This window comes from Amblyraja radiata, chromosome 46 (assembly GCF_010909765.2).
Source record: "Amblyraja radiata isolate CabotCenter1 chromosome 46, sAmbRad1.1.pri, whole genome shotgun sequence".
In the NCBI taxonomy this organism is placed as follows: Eukaryota; Metazoa; Chordata; class Chondrichthyes; order Rajiformes; family Rajidae; genus Amblyraja; species Amblyraja radiata.
The window spans coordinates 5402549-5429436 of NC_046001.1; the positions used below are offsets into that span (position 1 = coordinate 5402549).

Below are 26888 nucleotides of genomic sequence, written 5' to 3' on the forward strand. Positions count from 1 at the left end.
CTCACGATCTTGCAACGTTTCAACCAGGTCCCCTCTTGTGAACACCATCAGATATGAGCTAGCCCATCAATCCTGATCTCGGAATGCAATCCGGGCATTAGTCTAGTAAATCTTCTCTGGACTGCTTCCATCACATGAACATCCTTCAACACACAGGGAACTTTAGATGCTGGAATCTTGTGTAGAACAAAAAGTGCTTTAACTCAGCGGGTCAGGCAGCATCTCTAGAGGTCATTGATCGGTGAGTTTTTGGGCCAGGACCCTTCTTCGTGTTCTTGACGTTTTGAGTCGGGGCCCTTCTTCAGGATCGAATGTGACGAAGGTCTCGACTGGAAACGTCGCCAATCCATGCCCTCCAGAGTTACTGCCTGACCCGCTGAGTTACTCTGGCACTTTGTATTCTACACTTTTTCTCTACACCATTGGACATTTCTCTGGAACTGTTACGTTACAGTGCTGAGAAACTCTATTCTGCACATCAGTATTCTTCGCTCTACCTGTTGTACTTGTACCTGGTTTGATTGTCCTCATGTATAGTATTATCTGATTTGGTTGAATAGCACGCAAACAAAAGCTTCTTACTGTATCTCGGTAGACATGGCCATAAAAAAACCCAATAACAATACCTTCCTTACAAAAGGAAACTAAGTATTCCAGATGTGAGCTCACTAATGCCACCATGCAGAAGCACAAACTCACTAGTTTTATATTCAGTTCCCCTCACAGTGAAGCAATGTTTTGTCACCTTTCCTAATTACTTGCAGATCCTACATACTAGTCTGTTGTGAATTGTGCACTGACACGGGTCCATCCACATCTCCAATCTGTCATCATTTGAACAAAATGTTTTTTTAATGTATCCTGCTGAACTGGGCACTTCCGCATTATGCTCTACTTTCCAGTACTTCATCCACTCGCTTATTCTACCTCTATTCCTTAGTATTCTCTTTATGTCCACTTCACAACGTACTTTCCCGCATATCTTTGTGTCATCTGCAAATTTAACAACTGTGCTTTCAGTCCCATTCTGCATGTCCTTTATATGAATTGTTTACAAAAGTGGAGTTCCCAGCACCAATGATCCCTACGGCACGTCAGTTGTCACACCCTGTATTATTCACTTCACGTCCTTGCACTGAATGACGGATTGAGACCATGCCAATGGCTCTGGGGAAAATAAGAGTTTGAACTCAAGACATTTTGTAGACATCGATTGGATCCTCCATCACAGAGAATGTTAGCACATTAAACCAGTTCATAGTTTTCTCGTGATGTATTTCTATCTACCCTTACTCATCCAATTTTGTTTCTTTTATTTTCTGTTGGTTGTAATTCCTGACTTAGATTTTTTTTAAATTAGAGGCCAAAGTCAATTGATTTTCATTTCCTGTTCACTACAGGGGTTTAGTTCTGATTTTTGTCTTGTTGGACATGAAACCTGAGCTGTACTGCTGGAGATGCAACAGACTTGAATATTTGCTTCCTTTCAAATGTAAGCCTTTTCACCGCAACCACATCTTGTGGTATTGTGATGCACATTCTAACCACTCTGTGGATAAACAAAGTTTTGTCTGAATTTATGAGTGGCCTGTATTTACACCCCCCCATCTTTAGACTCCCCGATGACCATACTTTATTGTGGATATCAAACATTGCTTTCTCAAAAAGAAACTGTCTAAAGAATTCAACTACAAAAGACTGTGCCAGCAAAAGGATTTGAGTATAGGAGCAGGGAGGTTCTACTGCAGTTGTGCAGGGTCTTGGTAAGACCACACCTGGAGTATTGCGTACAGTTTTGGTCTCCAAATCTGAGGAAAGACATTCTTGCCATAGAGGGAGTACAGAGAAGGTTCACCAGACTGATTCCTGGGATGTCGGGACTTTCATATGAAGAAAGACTGGATAGACTCGGCTTGTACTCGCTAGAATTTAGGAGATTGAGGGGGGATCTTATTGGGTTGGACAGGCTAGATGCAGGAAGATTGTTCCCGATGTTGGGGAAGTCCAGGACAAGGGGTCACAGTTTGAGGATAGAGGGGAAATCCTTTAGGACCGAGATGAGAAAAACATTTTTCACACAGAGAGTGGTGAATCTCTGGAATTCTCTGCCACAGAAGGTAGTTGAGGCCAGTTCATTGGCTATATTTAAGAGGGAGTTAGATGTGGCCCTTGTGGCTAAAGGGATCAGGGGGTATGGAGAGAAGGCAGGTACAGGATACGGAGTTGGATGATCAGCCATGATCATGTTGAATGGCGGTGCAGGCTCGAAGGGCCGAATGGCCTACTCCTGCACCTATTTTCTATGTTTCTATACTTAAAAACTCTTCTCCAAATTCAAGACCATCGGTATTTTAGCAGGTTTGTAAAATTCTGATGCTCTTCAGCTTGGAGTGAAGCGGCAGAATTAGAGTTGTGGTCCTGTGAAGGGTTTGGCATTAACATTTGGGTGGCACAGACTGTCAGCGGGTAGAACTGCTGCCTCGCAGCTCCAGAGAACTGGGTTCAATCCTGACCAAGGGTGCCGTCTGTGTGCAAGTTCTGTCTGTTCAAATATTCAAGTCTGTTTGCATGTTCTCCTTGTGACCGCGTGGGTTTTCTTCAGATGCTCCAGTTTCCTTCCACATCCCAAAGACCCGCGGGTTTGTAGGTTAATTGGCTTCTGTAAATTGCCCCGAGTGTGTGGGTCATGGCTGAGAAAGTGGGATAACATACAACCAGTGTGAACGGATGGTTGGTGTGGGCTGAAGGGCCTGTTTCCATCCTGTATCTTTCAATCAATGCAATCAATTAAGAAATAGAGATCGCAGTCAGAAATATTCGATTTCAGCAATGTAATGGGATAAATTTCAAAGAATTCCTTTTTCATAGAATTTAATAGCCGTTAAAATTTGATTTGCTACTTCCCATGTGATGACGACAATGAGGTTCAGTGCAGCATTACCGTAACACTGGTCTTGAATAATTCAGTAATTTTCTGATTCAAATTCCCACATCTGAGGAGACCGTTTGATGTTCGTGTGAATGTTAACAGCTTTAATCAATTCGGTTAACAGGTTTCACCAGGTTGGTGGGTCCCCTCACTCCCAAGCCGTTTGTTCAGTTTACAGATACAGTGCGGAAACAGGCTCACCGAGTCCGACCGACCAGCGATCCCCGCACACTAACACTATCCTACACACACTAGAGCCAATTTTACATTTTATACCAAGCCCATTATCCTACAAACCCGTACGTCTTTGGAGTATGGGAGGAAACCGAAGATCTCAGAGAAAACCCACGCAGGTCACGGGTAGAATGTACAGACAGCACCCGTAGTCGGGATGGAACCTGGGTCTCTGGCGCTGCAAGGCAGAAGCTCTACCGCTGCGCCACTGTGCCGCCCATTTGAAACTGATTTGAGTTCCGTACGAGAAGCTTTGAGAGGGGTGTCACTGTCCAGTATTACACTGTATGTCAGTGAATGTTACTTCCATTGCCACAATAAAGCAGCATTGTCCATCTATTTCCTCTTCAGAATTATTGCCTGTAAAAAATGTGATTGAGCCACCACTGACCAGTGATTCTTCGATCTGTTGAGGTTATTTTTGCATTTCAAGTAGTCTGGATTTGTCTAAGAGGCTTTTGTATTTGACAATAATAAGAACCATTCTCTAATATAACTATGCATGGTTCCAAAACAAATAACTACCATGTGAAACAATAAAGTGTGTGAACTGATGTGGTTGGCATTAATTTGCAATTGGCTTGTTTGATATAATTGAGTTTAGTAAGCATTAATGACATCAAAGATGATGTTTAATTAGAATGTATGTGACTTAAAGCCTTTATTGTAATAATTTGTGATTCACAGCAGTTATTCTGGCCTCGATCCATGGCTTTATCCTATCAACGTTATAACAAAATAAGCCTACATTCCCACACAAAAAAAAATGTATGCTGCCCATAACTAATCTCCCATGGGAGAGGAAAGATCTTGAGTGAAATTTCCCCCAAAAAGTGGAATTTTGTGGGAAAATGTGGAATGGGAATCCTAGTCCAAACAAATGATGGCACGGGAAAGGTGTATAAAAGACTCGGAGCAGTGTGAAGGGAGATTGTGGTCACATTTCATTCTTGTATCACTGTTGAACAGAGGAGAATGCTCTCTGGATGCAATTAAATACCATCCCGGACTGCTGATTATAGTTTGACTTGGTTGTATTTATTTAACTGATCCGATTAGATAGCGTGCAAACAACATTTTTCACTGTATCTCGGTATACGTGACAATAATAAACATAAACCACAAGGCACTGGAGAGTTCATGAGTTCTAGGAGTAGAATTAGGCCATTTGGCCCATCCACTCCACGATTCATTCATGGCCAATCTATCTTTCCGTCTCAACCCCATTCTCCTGCCTTCTCCCCATAACCCCTGATGCCATCAGACATAGGTCGGAATCTTGCGTAGTGCACACAATGCTGGAATAATTCAACGGATCGGGCAGTATCTCTGGAGGATGTGGATCGGTGCGGTTTTGGGTCTGGACCCTTCCTCAGACCCGTGTTTTCCAGAGATGCTGCCTGACCCGCTGAGTTACTCCAGCACCTTGTGTTTTATTTTTATAAACCAGCATCTGCAGTTCCTTGTGTCGCCAAGTTTCAAGAACCCATCTGTACTAATCCCCTTTACCAGTGCCTGGTCTGGAGCCTTGTTTGCCTTTGCGATTCAAGTGCTTGCGTCTTAAATCTTGTGCGAGTACCTGCCTCGGGCAGTGTGTTCCAGTTCTGATGCTGGTTGCTAATTTTCATTACAGCTGGCAATTTTCCATTAATATTGTACTTATTCAAAGGGACTAATGCTCAACAGACCTTTCAATGAGATAGGATGAAGATACAGGCAGATTTGAACCACTGGGTTGTTTGTGTGTGCCACTTTATTTACCCAGGAGAAGATTTTGAGGAGATTTATGAGATTTCCTTGGAGCGCAGTAGGATGAGTGGTGATCTTCTAGAGGTGTATAAAATTGTGAGGGGAATAGATAGGTTAGATGCACAGAGTCTTTTTCCAAGGGATGGGGAATCAAGAAGCAGAGGACATGGGTGGTGCAGCGGTAGAGTTGCTGCCTTGCAGTGCCTGCAGCACCAGAGACCTGGGTTCCATCCGGACTACGGGTGCTGTCTGGACGGAGTTTGTGCGTTCTCCCCGTGACTACGTGGGTTTTCTCCGAGATATTCGGTTTCCTCCCACACTCCAAAGACGTATAGGTATTTATGTAAATTGGCTTAGTATAAGTGTAAATTGTCTCTAGTGTGTGTAGGATAGTGTTAGTGTGCGGGGATCGCTGGTTGGTGCGTACTCGGTGGGCCGAAGGGGCTGTTTCCTCGCTGTATCTTTAAACTAAACTAATCTAAAGACATACTGTAGGTTTAAGGTGAGAGGGGAAATATATAATAGGAACCTGAGGGGCAACTTTTTCACCCACATGGTGGGTATATGGAACGAGCTTCCAGAGAAGGCAGGTGCTATAAAAACATTTTAAAGACGTTTGAAGAGGCACATGCATCGGAAAGGTTTAGAGGGATATACGGGCCAAACGTGGGTAATTGGGACTAGCTTAGACATCTTGATCAGCAGGACGAGTTGGGCCTCAAGGCCTGTTTCCATGCTGTATGACTGCCTGTCTCTAAATCGTTCTTGCTCTGCACTCTTTTGCGAATCTCCTGTAACAATTACTTGTATCACCGATCCCCACAACTATCAACACAAACAGAAACTTACTGCAATTTGGTTTTATCCATTTCCCTTCTTCCCCCACTTCCCTCCATCCTTCAGTTTCTGATGTTGCATCTTTTCCCTACTTATGAATCTATACTTGGTAATTTCCTGAGGCTTTAAAAAAAAAAGATAATTGCATCCTTTGCGGCATAAGTCGCAGTCCTCATTTACAGCAGAGTCATTCAGTACCCGTCCTTATAATCTATCGCCAATGATGGGAACAGGAGTACATGCAGTGGAGAAATGGTTAACTGGTTTCACTGGGCTGCCTCATATTCCTATTTACCTACTGGAGTATCATCTTCCATTCAGAGAGATCATGGCTGATCTGTAATCTGTCTCCGTACACCTGCCTCTGTCCCAGATCCCTTTACACTTTTGCTTCAACAGCACAATATAGCTGTCTATAGAAAAAAGGTTTCAAGTTGCTCCTACCCTCTGTATGTAATTCACAATTAGAAGGCCTTGCTCTAATTTTTCGACAGTGACTCCCTCGTGCCAGGTAAATATTCTCCTTCTGTATCGAATCTGTTTCCCCTTTGGAGAGTTTGAATAAATCATCCCGTCACTTTGAAGTTCCAGAGATGACAAACCTAGTTTGTGAAATCTTAATTGCAGTTTAACCCTCGTGAGTCTGTATATCATTCTGGTCAATCTAATCTGCAATCCCTCCAAACCCAATATGTGCCTGGCATGGTGCCAAGGCTTGCATGCGGTGCTCCTTGTGGTCGAACTAGGGTGTTGTGTGGCTGTTTGCTTCAAGCACATTGCGCCACTGTCCAAATAGCTATTCTGCAAAAATATCATGTTGTTGTAAGAATGAAGGATGTAGGAAACTGGAACGGAGCTCTCAGCCACGTCAGTCCACTCTGCACTTCAATAAGATAATGGCTATTAATGCGTAGTCTGAAGAAGGGTCTCAACCCGAAACGTCACCTATTTCTTTTCTCCAGAGATGCTGTCTGACCCGCTGAGTTCCTCCAGCATTTATGGCTAATAATGCCCTTGGCTGCACTTCACTGCCTACTCCCTCAATTCCCCTGTAGCCCAAAGACCTATCAATCTCAGCTTTTTTTTAAATGACCAAAAAGTGCTGGAGTAATTCAGCGGGTCAGGCAGCATACCTGGAGAACATGGATAGTTGACATTTCACAGAGTGCTGGAGTAACTCAACAGGTCCGGCAGCATCTGTGGAGAACATGGATAGGTGACGTTTCACACAGTGCTGGAGTAACTCAGCGGGTCAGGCAGCATCTGTGGAGAACATGGATAGGTGACGTTTTACAGAGTGCTGGAGGAACTCAGCGGGTCAGGCAGCATCTGTGGAGAACATGGATAGGTGACGTTTCACAGAGTGCTGGAGTAACTCAGCGGGTCAGGCAGCATCTCTGGAGAACATGGATAGGTGACCGTTGGGTTGGGTTGGGACCGTTCTTCAGACCGATTGGGGTGGGATGCTGGAAGGGAGCCTTGCAAGAAATGGGAAGGGTGAGGGGGGGTTTGATAGGCAGATGGTTGGACAAAGACCAAAAGGTGTGAGATAAGGATAGAGGAGGTTGCAAATTGTGAAGCCAGAGGAAGGAATATGGGGGCAGAGAAATGGGTATGAGCCGAGGTGAGGCACAGGGAAGATGAGGGAGAAGGAAAAAAGGGGGTTGTTTGTACATTAGTTACCTAAAATTGGAGAATTCAATGATTGTACCGTTAGATTGCAAGTTACCCAAGCAGAATATGGGGTGCTGCTCCTCCAGTTTGCGATCTCAGCTTTAAATGAGTTAATGGCTCACTTTCCACAATTTGATGAAGTTGTGGCTTCCAAAGATCCACACACCTCAGAAGAAATTACTTCTGGTAACTCCATATCCATAGACTAGCTGCCTTAGTCTTTAACATCTTCTCTGTGTCTGTGCTGGTAACCCCCCTCAGGATTGAGTACGTTCCAGTGAAATTGCTTAAATATAACCGATTCTTCTAAACGCCCGGGATTATAAATTACATCCGTCTATAGATAGGCCGATTCAAAGCAAAATTGTTTATTCTGCACCTGATCTTAAAATGAACGCAAAGTTTAAACATGACTGCATTGCAACCGCTGATGTATAACTTGCAACTATGGTGATTTACTTTAATTATTCATGTCGAGACAGGCTTCTCTGTGTGTTGTTCAGCCCAAGAACAGCTATTGTGTGATTCAATTACAGGTTTCATCATGTAGTTCTGGTTAGTTTCTTGTGCGGCCTGGTTGTGAATGCTGTTTATGTACTCTCCAAGATCTGTGTCAGCGTTACAAACTCCCAGTGCGCAGGATCAGATTTGAACTATAGGGTGGTGTTACCCATATCGTTGGTGTAATTCGATGACAATGTGACTTGCCATGGAATAAATGGTTTGGAGTTGTGCGGATGAGGCAGGCAAGTGGTTCCTGAGACATAGGAATGGCGTAGATTCTGCTCCAAGGTTAAATGAGATCAAAGGGCTGTGTGTACTTGCCTTTGTCTGCTACTGTTATGGTCCCCCTCTTTCATTACTGCAACAATATTATCTGAGCAGAAACGCTAACTCTAACTCTAGCACTAACTTGAAGGCTGGTAGTGGGGTGGAAGATTGCAACCTTAATGTGGTCCGCCCTGTTTCGACTAATGCAATCAACTCGACGTGCACAAACGGAAGATCAAATAGAAGAAGAAGAAGAAGAAGAAGAAGAAGGGAGGTGGTGCGGTGCTGGGATCTGTTGAAACGTGGGTGGCTGAAAACAGGTCAGAGAGGTGTGGAGAATTAAAGTAATAGGCTGCTGGAAACTCTGGTGAGCTTTGCTGACTGAGCAGTGGTGTTGATTGAAAGTAATAGGAGATGATGTTGGGGCACCAGCTTCCCAGGACCAGAGCTTTTGTTCAAAAGGCTCTGTACAGTTCTGTACAGTGGGCTGTACGGGGCAGTGTCTGATGTTACTTGTCAACACCATTCCCATCTTCCAGTGGACACAGGTGATGCTCTGAAGGTAAAGATATCTCTGCCTCGCAGTGAAGTCACAATGACAGGACCCAGCAGTGGAGTTACGTTAAACTGATTCATGAGCGCAGTACTCTGCTCTCTTCCTTGGCGTTTGATCGGGAGCCATACTCTCCAGTCAGCGGAAAGACAATACATGATTACAATCGAGCCATTTACAGTGTGTAGATACATGATAAGGGAATAATGTTTAGTGCAAGGTAAAGCCAGCAAAGTCTGATCAAGGATAGTCCGAGGGGCACCAATGAGGTAGATAGTAGTTCAGCACTGCTCTCTGGTTGTGGTAGGATATTAATAGTAAAGGGAATCAAGTTCATCAGGATAGTGCTGGAAAATGGAGATAAGTTAGTAGACGATCTATTCTCTTGATAACTAGGGAGGCAGGCTCAAAGGGCTGATTGGCCTACTGCTCCTATTTCTTCTGGTCTTGTGTAAGAATTGTGGCCCCAATAAACTGAAGGCTTGGCAGCTAACCTGTATCCGTGACACTATTGATTCTTCGTATCGTGATCAATTCTGTTCGCTTTTTAGTTTGCTTTATCTCGCCTCTATGTTTAACTTCCTTTGTTCTGCACCCTGGATGTGTGAAATGCTCATTAGATGTCTGTCCTTTGTACCATACTTGCTATTTAACACTGTTTCCTCTGACTCGCTGTGAGTCAGACCAGTGCCTGTGTCCTAGCCCACTAACGTAATTGAAAGCCACCCTGCCTCTCCTTTTAAAAGCTGTAGTTAGACCAGTGGCAAATGCCAAGAACACAGACCTAAATTCTAGGCCTTCAATTTGCGAGATTTACCTTCATCTGCACAGTAAAGCAGCACTTTTAATCCTGGAGATAACTCCTAATGGTGTTATGAATCACTGTAATCCTTCCAATGCTATATTTAACCTGGTTAATGGTTGCAAGGGTGTACTTCAGTTGCCTCACCAACAGTCTGTCTGTCCTTTCCTTCTTTGTGTTTTAATTGTATGTGTTAAATGTATGTTAGTAGTGTTCTTTAGCTTGTTTTATATGGGGGGTGGGGGGTGGAGTTGGGGGAAGCTTTTTCTAATCTCTTACCTTAACGGAGATGCAATATTTTTTTTTACCGTATCGTATCTCCATCTGCACTGCGGCCTAACATCGAGGAGTTGGCGGCCGTTGCTGGAGACCGATTTCAAGAGCTCCTCCGCGGTCGCCTGCGGACTTACCATCGCGTAGCCCGCGATCCCTTTGCCAGGGATCGACCTCGGAGCTCCAACCATGGGTGCTTGCGGACTTAACATCACGGAGCTCGCGATCTCTGGTCAGAGATCGACTTCGGGAACTCCAAGCCGCGGGAGTTTCGATCGCCCTGGCGCGGGTGTTTTGATCGTCCCGAAGCGGGGGCTTCAACGGCCGGCTGCGGGAGCTTCGATCGCCCCAACGGATGGTTCGAATGCCCTGACCACGGGAGAATAAAGAGGAAGCAGATTTGATTTTTTTTTGCCTTCCATCACAATGAGGAATGTGGGGAATACGCTGTGGTGGATGTTTATGTTAACTTTTATGTAGTTGTGTGTTTTGTTGCTTTTTTTTCCGTATGGCTGTATGGTAATTCGCAAATCACTGTACCTAATTGGTACATGTGACAATAAAAGACCTTTGAAACCTTGATGTGTTTCCTGGTAACTAACATATCTGTTTATGCCCATCATTTTGATTGGGTTTCATAAGTATCTCTCCGTGTACTTAATGGCCAACGTTTTCCTGATGTCAAGAGGGTCTCGTCTTTCTCTTGCATCTTGAGTGCTGTGTTTTATCTCCGTTTAAGTGGATGTGCTTGTTGCCCAGGCTGTGCTGTCACATGAATACTTGGACTGGTTTTCGGTTCTATTTTAAGTGCCTTTTTTGTTGTTGCTGGCTAGAGGTTTGAGTTTCTGGGATGTGATTCACATCCATATCCCTTAGCTGCAGCAGTTTGCAGATGTCGAGCACAAAACACCACTTCTTGTTACCTTTCTTCACTGTTACTTGCTCTATCCTGGACGTGTAGTGTATTCATTTAAGGCTGGAGTCCGTTGGTAAGTAAAAATATTGCCACTCAATTGTGCAAAGATGTCTCCGTACAATACCTCAATGTTAAAAACAACTCTTGAGCATAATACTAGCACTCCAAAAATTATTGCCTATATGTCAACCTGAGAGATCTGCATTCTGGACTTGTACCTTTTCAAATCGCCTTCATGCTATATTAAATGGTTGGGAGAGTTGTGTGTCTGTTTGTTGTTGGCATATGGTTGCTTATGCTGACATAAGTATTCCTATTAACCTTTCTTACTGTATAGTTATCCCTGAAAGGCATTCTCCTAACTTGCAGTTGAAATGGCAGCACAACATGCAGCAGGTAGAGCTGCTGCCTCACGGTGCCAGAGACCTGGTTTCAATCCTGTCCTCTGCTGCTGCCTGTGTGCAGTGTTGCACACTCTCCCTGTGACCACATGGGTACTTCGGTTTCCTCTCACATCCCAAAGATGTGCAGGTTGGTAGATTAATTGGCTGCTGAATAGTGCCCCTAGTATGGACTGAGTAAAATCTGGGGGGGGTGGGGGTTAATGGGAATGCAGGGAGAATAAAAGGCACAGACTTGGTGGGCTGAAGGGCCTGTTTCTGTGCTGAATCTCTCCATTACTCTATATAGATAGATAGATCCTTTATTGTCATTCAGACCTTTCGGTCTGAACGAAATTCATTGTCCTCGTTAAAATAACTGGCTGATTTTATTTTAATTGTTTCTCTGTTTGTCTTTCCCACAGGCTATTGCTGTACTGGAAGACATGGAGAAATTGAGTTCGATTGGAGATGGTATATTTTTCATTTTAAGCCATTTTATTCAATTTTTCATGTTGGAAACATGGTGTTTTGAGTACTGAATGTCAAACTGGCTTACTTTAAAAAAAAAAAGTATAATGTGGCCAAATGTTCTTTTATAATAGTTCTAAAACAGAGTGTCTCATGGATATGAAATGGAGAGGGGAATCACTACATTCAAGACAAGGAAGTTAGGGAGGTGTACTGAACGGAGTGCCCTGGGTATTAGTGCTGGGACCTCTACAGTTTTTCGCCAAGACCACAAAAATCCTGATGGATAAGGAAGACTATTGAGCTCATGGTTCCCAGATAGCTAACTGCCACTTGAATGACTCCAGAGTTTTTGCAGCTCCCAGAGCCCACTCCAGGTATTAATCTCTTTGTGAAGCAATGCCTCCTGACATCGCACTCACCTTTGCTGAGTTATACCGGGTCCACCTGCGTTGGAATTGTGTTTTAACGTGAGAGGGTGCTCGGGATAAAAGGTTACCTGCCATTTACCTTCTTTGAAGGCTAAGACGTTCACGTTTTTTACCGGGCTCTCCTCATAATTCAGTAGTCCGATGCCTCTTCTCCGTTTCCTAATTCTGGGCTTTGGCGCTGTTTAGGGTGGGGCTTGAGTCAAACACTGTGACCAAAGACTCGCAGTTGCTCAATGTACCATGGTATGTGTTTGCTCTTGTAGATTGCTGTCTTGCAGTTACTGAATCTTGAGAGATTGTTATCTGATTTCCCTCTTGGTCCAGGTTCTATTTTATCAGATTTATCTTGCAATTTTCTTTTTTTAACCCATTGTGTAAGACCTCACAAATCTATGGCTAATGAAATTCATTGTCAGTGCAAGTGTACATGTTGTCTCCATTTCCCCCCCTGTGGCCACTTCATCAGATTCAATTTTATTTTTCCCCCTAACTTCCATTGGGTAAGTCCTGTGTTTCTTTGCAGGTGATCTTTGCAGATCAGAAGTCCAAACACAAATCCCTGACTTGTAATGTCCAATTCAGTTCCCAGCCTAATGTCATGCTCCTAATTAAGGACACCCATCTCCGTAGCAGTTTTTCATGTTGAGCAATATCAAAGAATTTGGTACACAAAAAAGCTGGAGAAACTCAGTGGGTGCAGCAGCATCTATGGAGCGAAGGAAATAGGCAACGTTTCGGAAATAGGCAACGTTTCGGAAATAGGCGAAGGAAATAGGCAACGTTTCGGGCCGAAACCAAGATGCTGCTGCATATTTCCTTCGCTCCATAGATGCTGCTGCACCCGCTGAGTTTCTCCAGCTTTTTTGTGTACCTTCGATTTTCCAGCATCTGCAGTTCCTTCTTAAACTCAAAGAATTTGGTGCTGGCTCGAAGGGCTAAATGGCCTACTCCTGCACCTATTGTCTATTGTCTAATTTCAGGAAGCCACGATATACTTTATTGGGTAGCAATGTTTCTCTCCCTTGTAAGCCATGAAGTCTTAGGCTGCATATAAATGTTACATTCATGTTCCCTGCCCAAACAAACATCTCGATGTTCTGGATTCACTTTGATCCACCAGCAAAACCCAAAACTCTGCCTTCTAAGCCTCTATAACCACAATATCCCAACAGGAAAGGGCAGCAAACGAGAAATAAAGGCACATATAATTGAACTGTCTTGAGTTTGTGAGCTACAGTAGGTTACCTGTGCTCTGGGATTATGTACCTTTCTATTTATTCATTTGGATTCCACTGCACATTTCAGTGTCCATTTGGGATGTTACTTGTATTTAGTTAGTTTAGTTTATTGTCACGTGTACCGAGGTACAGTGAAAAGCCTTTTGTTGCGTGCTAACCAGTCAGCGGAAAGACAATACATGATTACAATCGAGCCGTCCACAGTGTACAGATACATGATAAAGGTAATAAAGTGAATGATGTTTAGTGCAAGATAAAGTCCAGTAAAGCCCGATCAAAGATAGTCGGAGGGTCTCAATGTGGTAGATAGTAGCTCAGTACTGCTCTCTAGTTCTTGGCAGGATGGTTCAGTTGCCTGAATTTAGAAAATAAAATGTAGGGCAAACTGAATCTGCTCCTTCTGACAGCATAAATGCAGCCATTTACTGGATTAATTTTAGAAAGTAATGCCCCTGTCCCACTTAGGAAACCTGAACGGAAACCTCTGGAGACTTTGCGCCCCACCCAAGGTTTCCGTGCGGTTCCCGGAGGTTGCAGGTGGTTACCGGAGGTTGCAGGTAGTGGAAGCAGGTAGGGAGACTGACAAAACCTCCGGGAACCGCATGGAAACCTTGGGTGGGGTGCAAAGTCTCCAGAGGTTTCCGTTCAGGTTTCCTAAGTGGGACAGGGGATTAATGTTCTCTGGTTTATTCCCATATCAGTTTTCCTAGCTTGGTCATTGTCAATATGCCTATCAGATCTCTTATTATCTCGGCTTATTCTATCACCTTTCCTGAAAGTATTATTGTGGTGATTTCTAATCCAGTAGAACCCTTGTTGTGCCTTTCATGAATTTCATTTATGACTTGTTCCTGTTGCTTTGTCACCCTTTTTTTAAAAAATGTTTCAGACAATCAAACAAATGACATCAATATAATCACGCATTGTATTGAAATGAGGCAGTGAAGTAGAAGCCATCTAGGGGTAAAAAACGGGTTCCATTTTAACAGATGACTATCTTTATTAAATATACAAGAAGCACTCGATACAGTAACTATGCCTCCTCAGGAGGGTAATAAATGAGTACACAGCCTATTAAGTTTACCACGGTTGGCTGGAGGTGAAGGTGCTTCTTCATATGCAGAGACTAGGCATCATAAATTAAATTCCATGGTTCAAATTTCAGATTGCTATACGTTGACAGTTTATGTGAGGCCTGTTAAAATCTCTCATAAAAATGGCATTTCTGTTTCCAAAATTGTATAGGAAGTTTAGTTTATTGGTCAACAGGCAATTTCAAGATTTATCCTTGATCCCCTCACACTCTTGGTTTTAATAACAAAGGTTGTTCTCACATGAGGTCCTCCATTTCTTGTCCAGTATCCACAATTAACTTTTTTTTTAAGTTTGCATCATGATTCTCAAATAGCCAATGAGTTCAAAACCTTTTTTGTGAATGCATCTGACAGCCGTTATCACACAGCCGAGGAGATTGTGTCTGTTTTCAACCATTCCTTTTATTCCATTTTATAAAGTGGAATCTTTCTTCAGTTAGTTTCATTTTATTTTCTGTGCTCTTTGCCTTTAATTAGTTAAAATTCGTGCTCACTGTCATCATTATCCTCTTGGTAGAGCAACTGGTACCAACCAGTCTGCTTTGGATGAGACCCGTCTCATCTGAAGAGCTTTTCCCCAACCACATGAATTTTCCGAAAGCCTAGGAATCTAAGGCACTCAAATCTACCCTTGCTTTTGATCTTGCCTGTTTCTGTTGCACTGGTGCAGCGCATTGCACCAAAAATAGCCCTGTGAAGACCGAGAAGGGACTTGCCTTTCACCTTTTCGTAGTCACAGGATTCCTGAAATGCTTTGCAATCAACTACTCGCTTTGAAAATGCAGTCACTGAAAGTGCGCAAATGCAGCAATGGATTTTGTGCAGAGCAATCCCCGCAAGCCGCAAATGAAATAATGTCTAGTTAACCGTTGCTTTTTTTTTGTGCTTTGAATGAGGGCAAAATGTTGATCTGGGGGAAACTCTCCATTGTTCTTTTTTAATACCATGGATTTTATTTCTGAATCTGCATGTAGCCAGTTGGATCTGAACTTAGTGCCGTATCCATCATGGTGGTCACTTTGTCCAACACCAAGAATCTGTCTAGATTACGTGCTCCGATTCGGTTATGGATGCTAAAGAGCTCTGGGAAGGGATAGGGATATCTTGAAAAGGTGATGGATTCTGTGAGATAGGATTTCCCTGCATTTGGAAAGGAAAAGGACTAATTGGGGATAGTCATCATGACTTTGTATAGGGGAAATCGGCTCTCACCAATTTGATGTTTTTTTTTGAAGAGGTGACCAAAAAGATGAATGAGCGCAGTGTGGCAGGCGTTGTCTGCATGGACATTAGCAAAGCTTTTGACAAGGTATTGCATGGTAGGCTGGTCTGGAAGGTAACATCGCAAAGGATTAGGGCAAGCTAGCCAATTGGATGCAAAATTGGCTTAAAGCTAGGAGAAAAGATGGTGCTGGAGGGTTGTTTTCCAGACTGGAGACCTGTATCAAGTGGTGTGCCGCAGGGGTCGGTGTTGGGTCCCCGGTCGTTCTTTATGTATATTAATGACCTAGATGTGGTTGTAGGTGGCATGGTTGGTAAGCTTGCGGATGACGCTGGAATTGGCGGTATATTGGACAGTGAAGAAGATTATCTACGAGTACAGTGGGAACTAGATCAACTGCGCCTACGGGCCGAGGAATGGCAGATGGAGTTTAATTCAGATAAATGCTACGTGTTGCATTTTGGTCAGACAAACTGGGACAAGACTTGCACAGTAAAATGTGACCGTCTGGGGTGTATTGCTGAACAGAAAAGGTAGCGGTACAGGTACATAGTTCCATGATGATGACGGCACAGTTAGACGGGAGTGAAGAAGGTGTTTGGCACACCTTCATCCGTCAGAGTATTGAGTACAGGAATTGGGATGTGATGTTACAGGTATGCAAGACATTGGTAAGGCCACATTTGGAGTACTGTGTACAGTTCTGGTCACCCTGCTATAGTAAGAATGTCAATGAACTGGAAAGGGTGTATAAAAGATTTGAGGATGTTACCAAATCTGGAGGGGTTGATCTGTAAGGAGAGGCTGAGTTGGTGGGGCTTTTTTTCCCTTGGGGTTTAGGAGGCTGAGGGGTGGCCTGACAGAGGTACATGACATGGTAGGGGAGTCAAAAAACGAGGTCTAAGTTGAGATGGAAAGATTTAAAAGGGACTTGAAGGGCACCATTTTCACACAGAACATACATGGAATGAATGAGCTGCCAGAGGAAGTGGGATAGGCACAAACAAATGAAGCGAAGCTAATCTGGCAAATCGATGAGAGCAAATGTGGGGCCATTCTGCTTTGGTGGTGCACTGCTCTGGCCAGGCTTTACCTTGAGTATCACAATCACCAAGGCTGTTTTCTGTTGCTAGAGCTGAATTATGAGCAAAGGTTATAAATTGTGCACTCCTCAAACTCCAAATAAAGTGACAAGAGTCCACAAAAGTTAGAAACCCGGTTGGCCAAAATAAGTTAATTGAGCACAATATGTTAATTTAAATGATGGCTGCAGGATTGGTACAAATTGGTAAAAGACACATTTCAGACTAATGCCAGGAAAGGCACTGGCAAAGTGAAAATACCTGGATATGCTTCACTTGAGGTAATGAAGATAAAATCTCTGGAGTCATTCTCGAGGCAGGTCAGTCCTTAGTGAGCTGCTGCTGTATGATGAGGTCGATTGATCACAACCTTCAGTGTCTTAATCTTTATAACATTTGGAATTGGAAATTATTGAAAGGAAGACATGTTACAACTAAGATGTAACTGCTACATTCCCATCGGTGTCCTGTTTAGTTAAAATGGAATACCTTTGCACTAAGCAAGAGTCGTCATTTTAAGAATGGAGATATCTCAACATTTATTGTAGCCGTCGCCCATTATAAATCTGGGGTTGGGGATGGGGGAAGAAATCACTCGGGTGGTCAACACTTGCTTCTTACACCCTTGCCTTATTCTATTGCTAATTTTTTTAATACTTGGGTTTAGCCAGCCCTTAAGCTAATGTTGGTGATCCACAATTTCCATCGGATCTTGTTTTGTTAGTATATCAGGTTGTGCACATTATTTGAATGTTCTGATCATTTAATGTCATGCACACTGAACGAGGATATATCATTCAAGCAATCATAAGAAAACGAAAGATTTAAATTAATCCATTCAAATTGTTTCTGTGTTAACAGTGATTGACTTCACTGCCTTGAAACACATTTTCTAATGATATCAGGGTCCAGCGTAGTGTTTCATCGCCCTGAATTGCAGTGATTCCAGTTTGGTTTTATAAATCCTTTCTGACTCACTCCAAAGTTTAAATATTTCCACAATAACTATGGTGCAATTAGTTACCTTCATAAGCACTTTCTTTCATTTTGATCCCACTGTTCTGAAGAGACCAAGGGTTAAATTACAGCCCAACCCAATTATATTATGTTTACCGTTCATACCTGTACACTTTCCAATGGAGATCTGGAGTACAACGTGTGTCTTTAGCGTAAACCTGGAAACACATAATCTGTGTAACCTTTGACCAGGGAATCAATTAGCTATGGCAGATAATCTAAAATGTTGCAAGAGTAATAAATTTAAAGCATAAAAGTAAGCCTGTCTCTGGTAGTTTGCACTGTGCCAGTGGTTATTGTTCTAGGCAGTCCTGAAAGAAACACACTTGAAAGAAATGTTGTATCCTTAAGAATCTGGACCTGTTAACTTTTTTTGTTGAATTGCAGCGAATGACTCCAACTATGAAGTCTACACCCGCTTTATGAAGTCACACAGATGCTATGATCTTGTTCCCACCAGCTCCAAACTTGTGGTATTTGACACTTCTCTGCAGGTAATGTAAGGAGGTGGAGTTAGCACTTTACTTGTCCAACCGTTGCTGGTGCCTATACGCTTAAAAGATATAGAGGGTTCTGTAGACATAAGGAACTGCAGATGCTGGTTTATCAAAAAAAAAGATACAGTGCTGGAGTAACTCAGTCAGTCAGGCAGCATCTATGGAGAGCAGTCTGAAGAAGTGTCCTGACCCAAAACGTCACCTATCCATGTTCTCCAGAGATGCTGCCTGACCCGCTGAGTTACTCCAGCACTCTGTGTCTTTTTTATAAGGTTTCTGTAATTTCTTTCCCATTTTTACTTTACTTGTTTTGAAGCAGAAAAAATTTGAGCTGAGAAGTTAGATGCATTAGAACCATTACTGCACAAAGTGTGCACGTTGATGGAAGTTTGGAGTGCAGCAGCATTATATGCTGTTTTACTGCTGTCTGATGTGTCCATAATGACGTCACTGTTTGCACAATCAGCTGCTCCTTTACTGGCATATGTCGGAGCCCAAAGGAGTAACTTGCAACCTTTGTGGATCGGTGACATTGTGCTCAATTGTTACCGTTAAAGGGCCAGTCTCACTTACGCGACCTTTACAGGCGACTGCCGGCACCCGTCATAGGTCGCCAAAATTTTCAACAATGTTGAAAATTCAGCGGCGACCAGAAAGATGCTACCACTCTTTGGAGACCTCTTACGACTGTAGGCGATCGTCTGTATGGTCGTGAGAGGTCTCCTATGATCGTGAGAGGTCACCTGCGACATGTCGCCAGGGGTCGCCTGTATGGTCGTGAGAGGTCTCCAAAGAGTTGTAGCGTCTTTCTGGTCGCCGCTGAATATCTTTCTGGTCGCCGCTGAATTTTCAACAGGTCGCCAAAATTTTCAACATATCACGGGTGCCAGCAGTCGCCTGTAAAGGTCATGTAAGTGGGACAGGCCCTTTACCACCTAGAGAAGGACAATGCTGTCGTCATGAGACCTGGCCAAGTAGGTTCAGAGCTGACTGCCAGCTGCTCAAAGTGCACAGCGTTTGTTGCAACTGTTTTATCCAGCATTTAGCTGCTGAGATTCTCACTCCGCGAGGGCCTCATTAGTGATGTTGCTGACAGTGCTCCGTCATCAGAGGGTCATTGTGGCAATAACTGACACTTCATATAATCAGCCTGTAAAATCCTAATCCCTAAAGCAAACCCAAGGAATCGCCCCATACTCCCATCAGTTGCTACCAACATAGGACATCGTCACCCAGATGGCACTTCATTCCTCACAAGCTGCTTTTGCAAGTTCATCTGCTCTGATTAGAAGACTTTGAGGAATGATCCAGTTGCTGAAAGGTTGCTCTGCTAAGTTCAGTGGTCGGCAGATCACTGACTTTATGTTTGTGGAGATCTGACATTTATTATTTTATGGCCCTGTTGAGCGGGGATTCCCACATCTGTAGGAAGCAATTGTAGCCATCTTTCCTCTTCTGATGTCCTACAGGACCCTTGGCCTGGTGCATACACTGCTGACCAGGATTTGCACTGCCCTTTGAACGTGGCAGCCGTTTATCTCCCCCCTGCAGCCTCCGAGTCCTGTTGGTGCTGTGGGAAGTGTGCCTTGCAAAGCCGATTCCTTCTATGATTGCTGCTTCGCAAAGTGTCTGCAGCTGCGCTAAATCGAGTGTGACGTTGTCGGCAATGGCACGGATCCTGTTTTGACACATTTCTTGTCGCAAGCCACCCCAGCGCTGTTTCAAACAGCTTTTTGGAACGTTTTATTCAGCTTTTTTTGCGGTGTCCAAACAGGTGTTGCCGATGAAGGCAATGATGTTATCGCCCTCGAAAAATAGATGAAACCCATTTTCTAGGTTGCTTTGTGTAAAAGTGTTCACTTGGCCAGCAATACAGAGTTTCTGCTAACGGTCGTTTAAGAACAGAACTTTTAGCACGGTAACAAGAGAGCTCCCTTCTTTTTAAATAGTATCAAACGATACCCAGCGCCTACATGATCCCAAACAGACAGGCCTTGTTCTTAACATTATTATCCATCGCACAACATCGCAACGGTACAGCACTCTCTCTCCACACTTCACTGGAGTGTCGGCCTACATTTATGCTGACTAAACCTGTGCAAGTGCACAGCGTCATGTTCCTGGGCCGCATATACTATTCAGAAGATTTACTTTATACGCTTCAAGCTGCTGATACCAATCAAACTTGGCCAGTTGTCCTGAGAGTTTAGGAACTGCATGTGACCTTCTGGTTGTAGATTGGATGTTCTGTGCCCAGGTTGTGCATTCAAGTTCTGGAACTGAACCTGCAGACTGAAAGCTGAGAGCACTGTCCATTGAGCCAAACTGGGATAGAAGACTGGGCTCTTGTTACCTGATATATAAAACCTTGAAAGCTCCCTCCAAATATCCTTCAAAGCTACCCAGTATATTAGAGGTGTTACTAGCCACCCCACAGGTATACATAGAACAGGGCACCACAGGAACTGGGCCTTCGGCCCACGATATCACGACTGGACATGTTGCCAAGTTAAAGCCTGCACGTGATCCATATCCCTCCTTTCCCTGCATATCCAAAAGCCTCTTAAATGCCACTATCGTATCTGCCTCCCCCACTACCCCTGGCAGCGCATTCCAGGCACCACCACGCTCTTTGTAATAAAAAACTTACCCTGCATATCTCCTTTAAACTTTGCCCCTCTCATCTTAAAGCTATGCCCTCTAATCATTGACATTTCCACCCTGGGGGGAAAGGTTCTGACTCCCTCAGCTTCTGAAGCTCCAGAAAAAAACCAATCCAAATGTATCCAACCTGTCCTCATAGCTAATACCCTCTAATCTGGGCAGCATCCTGGGAAATCTCCTCTGCTCCCTCTATAAACTGGGAAATAATTTGAAGGACCATTTGTCCTGGGTGGCACCATTCTCTTGGTAGGCAAACGTAACGTGGGGAGTGAGTAAATTGACTGTCTGCTCAACTGGTTTAGGAAGATCTGAAGAACATAAAATCGCAGTCAAGAAACATTGTGGGAGTGTTTTAACATGATCTTTAACCTGTTCACTGCCAAGTTTTTTCCCCACTATTAGCCATGACCTGAGTTTTCTCAGGGGGTGGCACTGAACATGTTATAGGAAGCTATTTCCATGTTACCTTACTTTCGTATACTAATTTTTCACCCCATAAAATGTAAAATCCTTTAAAGTTTGATGCTGATCTTGAGTTGGGATTACACAGAGTAAGTACAACAGGAGTTTGAGAATTAAAAAAGTTTGACAATAATTGGCTTGTTGGCCTTTCCTTGGCTCAACTGCTCAATGTTAGTATTCATCAGAGAAAATCAGTTGATCACCCTCTTGATCTTCATTTCTATTCTTAAGAGTAGATAGTGTTTCTGTAAAATGTCTCCAACCGCCTTGGTCAACTTTGGTTGAATATTAATTTGGGCTTCTGAAGGAATGAGCAGGAAGTAATTGGATCTCATCCAAATGGATGAGCTATTCCCCTCATGGTCATATTAATGATTTGGAATAATGATTCCAGATATATTTCCCCTTAGTTCATTGTATGTCTACTTACAGTGGCTTGCAAAAGTATTCATACCCCTTGAACTTTTCCACATTTTGTCACGTTACAACCACAAGTGTAAATGTATTTTATTGGGATTTTATGTGATAGACCAACACAAAGTGGCGCATAATTGTGAAGTGGAAGGAGAATGATACATGGGTCTCAAATATTTTTACAAATAAAAAACTGAAAAGTGTGGCGTGCAAAGGTTTTCAGCCCCCTTTACTCTGATACCCCTAAATAAAATCCAGTGCAACCAATTGCCTTCAGAAGTCACCTAATTAGTAAATAGAGTCCACTTGTGTGTAATCTAATCTCAGTATAAATACAGCTGTTCTGTGAGGCCTCAGAGGTTTGTTAGAGAACATTAGTGAACAAACAGCATCATGAAGCCCAAGGAACACACCAGACAGGTCAGGGATAAAGTTGTGGAGAAGTTTAAAGCAGGGTTAGGTTATAAAAAAATATCCCAAGCTTTGAACATCTCACGGAGCACTGTTCAATCCATCATCCGAAAATGGAAAGAGTATGGCACAACTGCAAACCTACCAAGACATGGCCGTCCACCTAAACTGACAGGCCGGGCAAGGAGAGCATTGATCAGAGAAGCAGCCAAGAGGCCCATGGTAACTCTGGAGGAGCTGCAGAGATCCACAGCTCAGGTGGGAGAATCTGTCCAAAAAGCCATAAGAAGTCCCGTTTGCAGTTTGCCACAAGCCATGTGGGGGACACAGCAAACATGTGGAGGAAGGTGCTCTGGTCAGATGAGACCAAAATTGAAGTTTTTGGCCTAAATGCAAAACGCTATGTGTGGTGGAAAACTAACACTGCACATCACCCTGAACACACCATCCCCACTGTGAAACATGGTGGTGGCAGCATCATGCTGTGGGGATGCTTTTCTTCAGCAGGGACAGGGAAGCTGGTCAGAGTTGATGGGAAGATGGATGGAGCCAAATACAGGGCAATCTTGGAAGAAAACCTGTTGGAGTCTGCAAAAGTCTTGAGACTGGGGCGGAGGTTCACCTTCCAGCAGGACAACGACCCTAAACATACAGCCAGAGCTACAATGGAATGGTTTAGATCAAAGCATATTCATGTGTTAGAATGGCCCAGTCAAAGTCCAGACCTAAATCCAATTGAGAATCTCTGGCAAGACTTGAAAATTGCTGTTCACAGACGCTCTCCATCCAATCTGACTGAGCTTGAGCTATTTTGCAAAGAAGAATGGGCAAAAATTTCAGTCTCTAGATGTGCAAAGTTGGTAGAGACATACCCCCAAAGACTTGCAGCTGTAATTGCAGCAAAAGGTGGTTCTACAAAGTATTGACTCAGGGGGGCTGAATACTTTTGCACGCCACACTTTTCAGTTTTTTATTTGTAAAAAAATGTGAAAACCATGTATCATTTTCCTTCCATTCACAATTATGCACCACTTTGTGTTGGTCTATCACATAAAATCCCAATAAAATACATTTACGTTTGTGGTTGTAACGTGACAAAATGTGGAAAAGTTCAAGGGGTATGAAAACTTTTGCAAGCCACTGTATGTATGTCTAAATCCCATTGTAGTATGGAGATAACTTTTTTAAAGAAATATGTGCTCTGAGTTTTGACCTGAAATATTGGCAGAGCTGGAAGTTGGATCTTGTATGAAATACATCAATAAAGACCGTTTGGTTCGAAGCTCCATCCTGTTTACTTGCCTTACTAAATAAATAGTATCTAGAGCTTCTCAGACGAGTGTCCAGGTCCTTGAGGTTTGCTTGGGCTTGACCAATGGATGTTTCCAGTCCTGAATGACAACCAAATGGAATAGGCCACCTTTGTGAGCCTAGACAGTGAACGTTAGCTTGCTGTCGACTCTGGGGCTTTGCACTTGAGCACCATCCTGTTCTTGAGGAGTTGAGCCTCTCATTGAGCAGTTGAGCCAAGGAAAGGCCAACAAGCCTAAAGAAATGTACTTCAGGCAAAGGTCACCGTTCAACAAAGAGGTGGGTGCTCTGCATGGCTTTCCTTCCTATTCCCCACATCCTATGGCTTGTTGGGAATGTTGGGCCCTATTGGAAGGTGCATTGTCACCACTGCTGAATTCACCTCAACTCTGTTCACCCAAGGTATCCAAGCAGAGACCTGAAACACCAGTGGGAGCCCACATTGCATCTTGAGCAAGTGAAGAATAACTGCATACTTATTTATTTATTTATTTATTAGTTATTTAACTAATTTGACTAATTTAACTAACTTTGATTTAACTGCTGGAATATGAATGTCATGATTATCTAGGTTAGGTGGTCACTTTTCGGATTTGATTCATAACGTTTCCATCTTTCATTTGTGGGCTCCACAGAGAATGTGGGCATATCTGTCATGCAAGACACTTCCAATGGCGCTAATCTTATTCGCATCAGACATTCCATGAGAGAGGCTAATGAAAGCACCTTGTAATTTTTTCCACCTGGATTGAGTTTACAATCTGTCCGATGAGTAAAAGGTTTCTCTGCCTTTGAATTCCATGCTTGCGTTAAACCATCCAAATTGGGCATTCGGGTTGAATGCAGATCAGAGCTGGCTTTATGTTAACCTGACACCTAGTTTTGGAGGTAGACACAAAATGCTGGAGTAACTCAGGCAGCATATCTGGAGAAAAATGAATGGGTGACGTTTCAGGTTGAGACCATTCTTCAGAGTCTGAAGAAGGGTCTCGCCCCGAAATGTCACCCATTCCTGTTCTCCAGAGATGCTGCCTGTCCCCCTGAGTTACTCCAGCATTTTGTGTCTACCTTTGATTTAAACCAGCATCTGCAGTTCTTTCCTACACACCTAGTTTTGGAGCACCCTCTCAAACTGCATGACTCCAGCTTTTCCTTTTCCCCCCAGCAGGCACGCTTGAGGCAAACGTCAGCAAAAACATAGTACAACGCAACTTTGTACAAATTACACGCGTGTACATTACAACTGGCTCTGCCTGAGCAACTTCTAGAATTGATTGTTACATCTTGAACCCAAAACACCATCTACTAAATTTCCACTCATCTAGTCACAGAGTTGTGCAGCACAAAAACAGGCCTCTATTGCCACCACATCCTTCCTGTCATGTAGCAACCAGAGATCAAGTCGTAAACATTGGTTCGATCACACCTACAGCAGAACGCTCCAACTATTACTCTCAATGCCTCCGTTTATGAAGGCAGCCATAGGCTTCACCTCCCAACCCACCTTTTGGGGAGCTATAAGTTCATAAGTGATAGGAGCTGAAATAGGCTATTTGGCCTCTGACATTCAATCATGGCTGATCTATCTTTCCCTCTCAACCCCATTCTCCTGCCTTGTTCCTATATCCCTTGACACTTGTACCAATCAAGAATCTATCAATCTCTGCTTTAAAAATATCAATTGACTTGGCCTCTACAGCCTTCTGTGGCTGATAGACTTGCACCCCAAAGTTTCTCTGTACACCAATGCTCCTAAGGTCCATGATATTTATTCTCTATGTCCTATCAGAAATTGACCTCCTAAAATGCATTACCTCACTCACACTTGTCGGAATTAAATTCCATCTGCCACTCCTCTGCCCAACTAATCTTTATCCCACTGTATCTTTAAATAACCATCACCGTTTACAACTCCAATGTTTGTCCTGTCTTCAAATGCATTAATCATACCTCCTACATACTCATCCGAGTCAACTATGACGAGCAGCAAAGGACCCAGCACTGATCCCTGTGGTACATCATTTGTTACAGGCTTCCAGTCAGCAAAACACTCATCCGTCAATGCCCTCTGCTTCCTAACAACCAACTATTACTGGGACCAGTTTGTCAACTCGCCTCAGATCCCTTCTGCCATATTATTCTCGACCAGTCTACCATGCGGGACCCTAATCTGACTACTCATTGCCCCATCTTGGGATAGTAAGACGAAAAAACGTTGACTATTTATGGCCAAATTTATAATTGTCTATGCGCCTGTCATTTTTAGTTATCCAGATTGTCTCGTCTTCCCATGGGAGAGTATTGGATTTTCAACGATTAATCTTTAATTCTTAATGATTTGGTCTCCATTTATTGACTTTTTACAAGCATATGGTGCAACATAACCGTAGAAATTAACTGTTTCAGGATCGGGTGAAGGGTGGTCAAGAATAATAAATAGCTAATTCTCCTTCAGTCTCCTGTTTTCTATCTCCTCTTTTTCTCTCTCTATTTTCTCCCTTTTCTTTCCTTCTTCTCACTGTTCGGTATCACGCACTTCTCCATTCTTCTACTATTCTCTTTCTTTTCTTTCTTTTACTGCTAAGAAAAAAAAAATAAGTTGTACATAAAATGTAACATGTCAATATATATTAGGTATCTACAAGGTACCACATTATTGTACTTGCTTCTAATAAAATAAAAAATAAATAATTAAATCTTTGTGGATATCCGCATGTGTGATCCTTGCCTCTTCTAATCTTCTTCAGGTGAAGAAGGCTTTCTTTGCTCTGGTGTCAAACGGAGTCCGTGCTGCACCACTCTGGGACAGCAAAACACAGGGCTTTGTGGGTGAGTCTCATTGATGTTATACCATAGCTTTTTGAAAAGTAATTCTGAAGAACGATTGCTGTGGTAATGTTTAAAAATATAATTAATAGTACAAGAAAAGGCACGCTAAAAATAATAGGTTATGTGGTAAATGTGATGCAAGTTGATGATCAATAGTCCGCACAGCTATTGGCCCGGGCCTGTATTGCTGGGGAGCCCTATTTGGTGAATGGCTCCCGTCCAAGTTAGTTTTACCTCCAATGTTAGCTGTAACATTTATTATTCAGTGGTCAGATATAACTACCTCGGCACAGCAAGCATGACAAAGCGTCAGTAGGAAAGGTGCCAGCTACAGGTGATGATGTTCGTGCCCCCGTTTGGATATCGAGGTGCGAGGTGGTAGGTAACTCTTTCCTGGCAAGCGCCAGGAGTCTCCAGACACACCCAGCGTATTTAAACAGTCAGAAGGCAATGGCAAACCAACAATGGCTTCAGTGTCATTGAATGGAAGCTAGAGAGAGTAATGCTAAACTTTCATTTCACTTCCCAGGCAGTTCAGGAAGTATAACAGTGGGGTTTAAAGTGGTACATACACAGAGAGTGGCGAGTGCCTGGTGGTGGAGGCAGATTCAATAGTGGCGTTTAAGA

The 26888-nt window shown here is 43.3% G+C and overlaps 1 protein-coding gene across 5 annotated transcripts in view; it reads left to right on the forward strand.

The window, feature by feature from the left end:
• prkag1 (protein kinase AMP-activated non-catalytic subunit gamma 1) overlaps nt 1–26888 on the forward strand; it is a 61182-nt gene that overhangs the window by 17715 nt on the left and 16579 nt on the right. For 3 of the 5 annotated variants that reach the window (XM_033015641.1, XM_033015640.1, XM_033015639.1), the window contains 3 exons: nt 11544–11592; nt 18061–18167; nt 26180–26261. In XM_033015641.1, the coding sequence (XP_032871532.1) occupies nt 11544–11592; nt 18061–18167; nt 26180–26261 (238 nt within the window). Of the gene's footprint in view, nt 1–8447; nt 8469–8492; nt 8757–11543; nt 11593–18060; nt 18168–26179; nt 26262–26888 lie in introns of those variants that run through there. The other 2 variants (XM_033015637.1, XM_033015642.1) reach the window with 2 other exon arrangements.